Source organism: Nematolebias whitei, chromosome 5, assembly GCF_014905685.2.
Source record: "Nematolebias whitei isolate Nwh7 chromosome 5, NemWhi1, whole genome shotgun sequence".
NCBI classification, from domain to species: domain Eukaryota; kingdom Metazoa; phylum Chordata; class Actinopteri; order Cyprinodontiformes; family Rivulidae; genus Nematolebias; species Nematolebias whitei.
The window spans coordinates 17,745,408-17,754,183 of NC_056502.1; the positions used below are offsets into that span (position 1 = coordinate 17,745,408).

Genomic DNA, 8,776 nt, shown 5'->3' on the forward strand with positions numbered 1-8,776 from the left:
AGGCTTTATAAACACTTCCCACACTCTTGCAATGTTCTAAACTCTTAAACCTACGTACACACAATTGACTGATTGATGGATGAGCTGCGCAAGCGGCACGAAATTTTTTATTTAAAATAAATTATTTTAAATGAGTCAGAGATTCTTTGTCGTTCGTACCACATGTGGTACACGTGGTGCGAAGGAAATTATGTACACAGTGTCCCAGTTACATCCAACAATAAAATGTAAAAGAAAAACAGTAATAAGATCTAAGAAATGAACTAAGAAAAACATCAACTTAAAATACGCTAAGCACTAATGGCATAAAAACATTACGTCGAACATCAGCACGAACATGAGCATGAGTCTGTGTGAGCAGATGAGCACGCATGAACACATCAACATGAAACAGATCAGCAAATAATTTAGCACCTGCTGCACCTGTGTGCAGCCCAAAGGTGCAGGGAGAAGCGCCCTCCTGCAACATGTCATGATCTTCGCTCTCTGTCACCTGCCAGCGATTGCAGCAGAGAAGTGGGAGTGGCCAAGAGCAGCAGGTGGCAGAGCGTGGAGATTGACATGCTGCGCTCTTTTAGAGCGTTTAGTTTAGAAACATTATTTAGAACATTGCAAGAGTGTGGGAAGGGTTTAAAATGCCTTAATACATATATGTATACTAAAATACTACTTACTTGTACTACTATTCCTACTTTGTGGTTTTTCACTTATCGCAGGGTTTCCGTTCCCAGACCCCCCGCGATAAACAAGAGACTACTGTACTGCAAAATTTAACTGACCAGCTCTGCAGACCAGCAGCTCGGTTCCAGTTTGGCAGACCTACCCTGCAGCGACGAAGCCCACTGCCCCGTCCAGGTTGATGTGTGCGTGGATAGTTGAGCTCCAGGAAGCTTCAGGATTATCTGCAATTTTCCTGCCAGTTCTGTGAGCTGAACAGATCGATGTTACTTCTGACTTTGCATTGCAAAACTTTCCCTCCATTTTGGCAGAAAGCAGCGACTGGAAGCACTGTTGGCTTCTGGGTAGTGTAGTCCTTTTGACTAGAATTACAGTGTAGGCTTATTGAAAGAAAACTACAAAATGGTGGCGCCTGTTTGAAGTATTTATTTTTACTTTTTATTCCGTACCGCCCCAATCACGTGAGTAATATTAAAGTTTACAGTCGTTGATAAACCACAAAAGAGCGTGTCCGCGAAAGTCCAATTGTGAAGTAGCGAGGGACTACTGTATTTTATTTGATTTTGACTTTGGGTTTATGATTTTTCAAACTTTTTTTCATTTCATGCACCGGCACAATTTAATTGTTCCCATTATGTCAGCCAACAATGTCAAAAGGCCAAATAGTTTGAATTTTTGACAATGAGAGCAATCGGTGCAGGAAGGATTTCCATAGACAGCTCATGGAGCTTTAGAAAACTCTCCCAAAATAAAAAATAAAAAACACATTATGTTGTTTGTGAGAACAGTGGAGAAAACAGATCTTAGTGCTCCAAGGGTTTATAAAAACAAACAGCTTTTATGTTGCACATTTTGAATAATTCATTGCCAACTGCGTGCTGCTTCCCTTCTCCTCCTGCAGGCAGAGATCGTTCGCAGTGGTAATGTTCAGTGTTTGTCCTTCCCTCTGTCTGTCGCCACCTTCTTCACGTCGACCTCCTGGGTCCTTTATGGCCTCCAGCTCAACGACTACTACATCATGGTAAAACACGGCTAACGTCTCTCCAATCTGTGCAGCCGCTGCAACCACAACGTAACGTCGACGTTTACATTTCATTTCAGGTTCCCAACACGCCTGGGATTGTCACCAGCCTGATCCGGTTTTATCTGTTCTGGAGATTTGCATCAGATGATCCCAGTTTGCCCACATATAAGGTTATGCAGTTATGAAAATAACAATGAACGTGAAAGAAGAGGAGAATTCAAATCTGTTGGATGAAAAACTCTCTTGCGTTTAAAGTTTTTCATCCGGCGTTGATTGTCATAAAGCTGACGTCGCTCGGTTACAAGGACAGTTCTGTACTGTATTTAAATGGAGCTAAGCTGTTATTTCCCCGCTCTTTGTGTTAAATCTGTGATCTTTGTCTCTTCTCCGTGTCTTCGAGTGCCTTTGGTCTGATCGACTCCGCCATTAAATGTCAGCTGCGTTCACTGACCAGCTTTCACGTCAGGAAAAATGTGTTCACAGCCAGTGTCTTTCTGTGCTTGCCAAAGATTTAGTGGAGTATCGTTTGAATGGATACATATGTATTTTTTTTGCTCTCTTGGCAGACGTTTATAAAACAAGGAAAAATGTGTTTTGTATGTTTCTACTCAACGTGGCGAAGTGACAATGATGAATTCATCTCTTTACAGGTGATATTCATGCCTTTATGTTATTTTATAACTGTAGTTATATATTATATATCATGACAGAAATAATGTTTTCTAAAGGGTTTGTGGACCAATTTATACAGAATGTGCTTATTGAGCTCATGTTCAAGACCACCGTTTACCTTTTTTCTTTTCTTGGTCTGTTTTCAGAATTTGTATTTAAATTTAAATAAATAAACATCTGCTTTTGTTTTTGTGTTTTATAATTTCTTTCTTGACTAAATGTCTCTTGAACCATTGGAAAGACTTTAATGCAACTTTCAGAACATATTAATTAGCTGTACATCTATTAATTTTTTATCAATATGATTCAAAATGGACAACATAATACTGTATCTTCAACTCTGTCAGTTTCACAGATATTGAGCCAACATATGGTAGTAGCCGAGAGTCATTCACAGCACATATTCTGAGCACTGAGTTCACAAAATGTTACTTTTGATTAAACTGCTGTAACGCTCTCATTTCTCAACATATGATCTTAATTTAAATCTCAGACATGAGAGGATATATCTGGAGAGGAGGGTCCGTCGGATAGTCGAACCTCTGATTCAGGAGGAACAGTGTGGTTTTCGTCCTGGTCGTGGAACACTGGACCAGCTCTACACTCTCAGCAGGTCCTGGAGGGTGCGTGGGAGTTTGTCCAACCGGTCTACATGTTCTTTGTGGACATGGAGAAGGCGTTCAACCGCGTCTCTCGGGGAACCCTGTGGGGGGTACTCTGTGAGTATGAGGTACCGGGCCCTTTGATACGGGCTGTTAGGTCCCTGTATGACCGGTGTCAGAGTCTGGTCCGCATCGCCGGCAGTAAATCAGGCTCATTCCCGGTGAGAGTTAGTTAGACTCCGCCAAGGTTGCCCTTTGTCACCGATTCTGTTCATAACTTTTATGGACAGAATTTCTAGGCGCAGCCAAGGTGTTGAGGGGATCCGTTTTGGTGGCCTTAGGATTGCATCTCTGTTTTTTGCAGATGATGTGGTCCTGTTGGCTTCATCAGGTCGGGATCTACAGCTTTCGCTGGAGCGGTTTGCAGCCGAGTGTGACACGGCCGGGATGAAGATCAGTTCCTCCAAATCCGAAGCCATGGTCTTGAGCCAGAAAAGGGTAGAGTGCCCTCTCCGGGTCAGGGAGGAGGTCCTGCCTCAAGTGGAGGAGTTTAAGTATCTCGGGGTCTTGTTCACAAATGAGGGGAAAAATGGAGCATGAGATCGATAAGCGGATAGGTGCGGCGTCGGCAGTGTAGCGGGTGCTGTACCAGTCTGTCGTGGTGAAGAGAGAGCTGAGTCAAAAGGCAAAGCTCTCAATTTACCGGTTGATCTACGTTCCTACCCTCATCTATGGTCATGAGCTTTGGGTTGTGACCGAAAGAACAGTTGGCTGAAATGAGTTTTCTCCGCAGGGTGTCTGGGCTCTCCCTTGATAAAGCCTTTCCATCCATCCATTTTCTTCCACTTTTTCGGGGTCGGGTCGCGGGGGTAGCAGCTTAAGTAGGGAGGCCCAGACTTCCCTCTCCCCAGCCACTTGGGTCAGCTCTTCTGGGGGAATCCCGAGGAGTTCCCAGGCCATCTGAGAAACATAGTCCCTCCAGCGTGTCCTGTGTCATTCCCTGGGTCTTCTCCTGGTGGGACGTGTCCAGAACACCTCACCAGGGAGGTGTCCAGGAGGCATCCTAACCAGATGCCCGAGCCACCTCAACTGGCTCCTCTCGACATGGAGAAGCAGCGGCTCTACTCTGAGTCCCTCCCGGATGATCGAGCTTCTCACCCTGTCTCTAAGTTCAAGTATCTTTCTTGTCATTTGCATCACATGTGGTACATGAGATGGAACTAAATTATGTACACAGGAGCCCAGTTACACCCAAGATTAGCAAAAATATAAATTGTAAAAAGACGTGGTATATAATTGTCTAAGATTTTTGTTAAATAATAATAATGTAAAACAATATGGCGTAACAGCAGCTCAAGCCTGAGTCTATGGTGATGTTGGAGCACAGGATGCTCCAGCATCAACATGCTCGTATTTTTTCCTTTAAGGAATGATAAACTATTAAAGAAACAAATTTTCAACATTGCATCTTTTCTATGTGATTTTATAATCTTAAACATATTCATAGTATTAAACCTTCATCAAAAGTGATGCAGGTCATTATCAGCTGGTTGTTCTGTCAACATTATTCTAATGAAGACGTGTTTTTATCCCCCTCCTGTGAAAGTTGCACTCGACCTTTGAAGATCTGTGCTTTCATTTGGACTTTTTGTTTTGGTTGTAGTAACGAGCGTTCAGGCAGATGTGAGGCGATAAGTGTTTGTGTTGCTGAGGTGGATGTACAGCAGAGACAAAGCCCCTTTGATAGTGCAGCAGTGCAGGGAGCTCGTTTGTGTCACCATGTTGATACAGAGAGGGCAGTGGTGGGAAAGGCCACACCGGAGGTTCTCATCCTGTGTGTGCGCGTGCACGTGTGCGTGTGTGTGTTATGGTGGTCTCTCTTCCTGAGCTCAAAGAACCCGCCTCAGACAGAAAACACAGATATTGTGCCAAAATTGAGTGTTGTGGAGAACCTAAGAAAAGACTGAAGCTGGAGGATAAATGGACTACAACTGCAAGAACAAACAAGCAAAAAGCCACTCTACTGATGAATTCAGTTTGGGCTTGTTTTGTCACTTCACTGATGTATTACTGCGTTTATGGCCTTTGAATTGTTCAAATACCCTCATATTGTTGTCATGAAATAAAAGAACAAATGTTAGATGAATGATTTTACCATATTTATTTATAATTATTCAGGTTGGTACAATTATTGTGAGAAGACAGATTTTAGTGGACCCTTACAAAGTCAAAAACTGTTAAATAAACAACACATAGTCTGTATTTTCATTTTGGAGTTAAAAAAAAAAAAAAAAAAAGCTAAAATGCAGAGGTTTGAGGTACATTTGGAAAACCTCACGTAGTGTGAAGGAAAATGTGACGCTCCAGCACTTATCACCAACTTTCAGCCTTTTGTGAAATTATTTTGCATTTTTAAGATGCTCTCCTGCGCCCTTGTCTTCTTCTATACACAGACATGTTTCCTCTCTGCTTGCTTCAGCTACATGCAAGAATATCACTTCACACTCGTGGCACCACCGTCACATGTATCATGCCTTCAGCCTGTCTCATGATCGCTGTCATAGCGTGGGCATGAAGCCAGCTTGGCCAGTTCTTCATAAATAAGCCGCACTGGTGAACACAGCCAAGTCAAGGATCTTTATTGTCATTCTCATCACATGTGGTACATGAGGTGGAACGAAACTGTGTACGTGGGGGTCCCAGTTACATCCAACAATATCATAAGTATAGTGTAAAAAGAAACAAGAAATAAGGATCTTAGACATACACTAAGATATACGCTAAACGAATGCCTAAAGGTACGCTAAAAGATCTAAGGTCACTAATAGTGCAAAACCATACACTGAATAACAGCAGCCCGATTCTCAAAGTTCGGTTTGGCTATACCAAAACATGCAAAAAAAAATAAAAAACAAGGCGCCAAAAGTGAAAAAGAAATAGAAAAAAAATCAGCATGGTCCTATTGGCAGAGATGACAGAGATGTTATCTTAGCATCATGGTCCAGTTAGCAGCATGATACTGTTAGCAGTGAGGTTCGGTTACCATTGAGGTTTCTCTTAGCAACTAGTCCCGTTGGCACCATGGTACTGTTAGCGGCGTGGTCTTGTTAGCAGCGTTAGCAGGTCTTGTTGGTAGGTCCACACGTGTGGGAACACAGGTCCCACATTATAAATACACTGTCACCATGCTCCACCCAGGCCTAACCTAAACCATCGTGGATCTCTGATGCTCTTTTACATGAGCCCACAGCTCGCCAACACTCTGCCTAGATCATCCACATTCTGGGTGGTTTTTATGTTGTAGCAGGGTGATTAACCAGCACAAAGGTGACTCTTGTGCCTCAGTTAGCTTGTTGAATATCAACATTCACAACAGTAGCAAACTGAACAAATCGAAGATTGAACAAGTACGGCTTTTTAGGTTGTAAAGTGATGGCCTTTAACAAAAAAAGAAAAATGTACAGCTCATGTTCACGTCTAAACGAGCTACAGAAATTTCTTAAATCACTGTTTTAGAGCAAAGGTCTCATCTCTAGTCCTCATGGCCCAAAGTCCTGCATAGCTCAGATGTTCAACACACTTGAGACTAAAAGCTTAATTACCACCTCCTCATGTCATTGACTTCTGCAGAAGACTGTTAATGAGGTGTGTTGAAGTAGAAAACATGTAAAACATGTAGGACAAGGTCTGGGGTTCCTTTAGAAAGAACAGTCCATAGTAGAGACATTTGTAAGGATCAGCTTTGACGAAACCCATCCATCCATTATCTTTACCCCGTTTTCTTTTTTCGAGTCGCAAGGGTCACTGGTGCCCATATCCAGCAATCTCTGTGCAAGAGGCAGGGTACACCCTGGACAGGTCTCCAGTCCATCACAGGGCCACATAGAGACAAACGAAACAACTGTAGTGAGTCACGTGAGGTACGTGTCACTTGTTGTATGACAAACATATGGATATATATTTATGCATACTTTTCACGAGTTCTTCATTTTTCTGACTGTGTAATGCCGTGCATTGAATTTAAAGGAATGCGAACGAGAGACGTTATTACCTTTGACCCATCAAATGAATGGAATCATTTATTTTCAGAATCAAAGTTTAACATCAAACATTTACATTAATTTGGCAAAATATGAAAATAATAACAGACAGTTTCACAGAAAATGAACTTCAAATCACTCGGCGGTGATTTGAGGACTTTGCTTCAGATATTTCTAAAATATCTGTACTGATTTTGTGAGAGAGAAGAGTTTAAGATGAAAGGAGATTATCTTACAGAGAACTATGTGAGGGAATTTAATCTGTTTGACCAGAAGTTGCACGCTCCGTCAGATCCTCAGCCCGTCCACGGTACACTTTAGTCGAAGAAGAAGTCTTTACCTGGTTTGACGATAGATCAGCTCAGTAAGCATCCTTCAGACTGTTTCCAGCGCCTCCGTTAAGAACAGCTAAAATCCTCGGAGAGTCGTGCGTGGTTAGTTCAAAACAGAATTATAATCCCACACGTCCCTGGATTCTCGGCAACTCCAAAACTCTTCATAACTCTAGTTCTCTTCTGAACTCCTTCAGAACTTTTCCATTCTCCATGGAATCTTTTCCTGTTGAACTCTCACTCTTGGAACTCCATATCACTCAAAATCTAACATGAACTGGGAAGTTGCCACATTTTATTTGGGTCGACTTCCTGTTCAATTTAGAGCTTTCTGATTCGTGGATGTACCAGAAAGAGGTGTGTTTTCGTGACGTAAGTTGTTATCAAAATCAAGGTCAGGGAATGAATCTGTTTTCACATACAGAAAAGATTATTGCAGAAACAGCAGACTTTTTGGAGCCTACTCTTGGTAATCTTCTGAAAAAGTTTAAACATGACATTTTTCTCGGTAAACATTTTAGTTGACCGAAAACCAACCTTTCACATACTTACGACTTGACTCATTTCAGACAGAAAATCAAGGAATGCTTATTCAGGTGATTTCTTCTCTGAATGAGGAATAAAAATCATTACTTACTGTTTATGTAAAATAAAAATGAGTAGTTCTTTTCAACCTGTAAGAATTGAGTGAAACTAACACAATTGATTATCAAAACATTTGTAAAACAGTAATGATTATAGAGGATTGTCTTTTCTGCTTGATTAATTCAAGAAAGAAAGTCATCAGATGGTTCAGACTTATTCAGATCAATGAAAATAACAGTCTCTGTCCATCTGGTAGATTTGAGGTCTTCAGGGTCAGACCTGGTTCACTACAGTCCCCCCTTTGGAAATCATCACCTGTCCATGGGGATGAATTCCAACCGTGAACTTAGACCTTCAAATGTCCTTGAGCTTGATGTTATCCCGCAAGGAAGACCAAAGTCAGAAGTAATCCTTCAAGGAAGACCAAAGTCAGAAGTAATCCAGCAAGGAAACAAAGTCAAGGTAATTCCACAATGTTCTTGGTATTCCATTGTGTTTATCATAATCCCATATCGTCTCGATAATCCCATTGTAGCAATGCTTTAACCCCTTGGAAACAGAGTCTGTAATCCATTGGAAAAAGTCATATAATCCACAACGGTAAATCCACAGCGATTGGAAATGTTGATTAATCAGCATACAGAGGGGTACCCTTGGATTGAACTGAAGAAGCGGCCACTGGATGAAGAGTTGAGACCAACGTCAGGATTGCAGGTCGCCTCCAGCGAAGGTTGTCTCCAGCGACGTCCAGCCTGTGCCGTTCTGGTTCAATGTGTCATGCAATTATGTGGTTTAAGGTGGGCTTATGAAGGGGATTTTACATAAGGCCTTAAACTATATGCA

General features: G+C 41.9%; 1 protein-coding gene across 1 annotated transcript in view; it reads left to right on the forward strand.

Moving 5' to 3' along the window:
• The window catches only part of LOC119409738 (sugar transporter SWEET1-like), a 7,689-nt gene extending 5,779 nt beyond the window's left edge, over positions 1–1,910 (forward strand). Inside the window, exons 2-3 of the mRNA XM_037676639.1 lie at positions 1,580–1,699; positions 1,780–1,910. Of these exons, the coding sequence (XP_037532567.1) occupies positions 1,580–1,699; positions 1,780–1,887 (228 nt within the window). The 3' untranslated portion in view covers positions 1,888–1,910. The remainder of the gene's footprint in view (positions 1–1,579; positions 1,700–1,779) is intronic.
• The last annotated feature ends 6,866 nt before the right edge of the window (positions 1,911–8,776 follow it).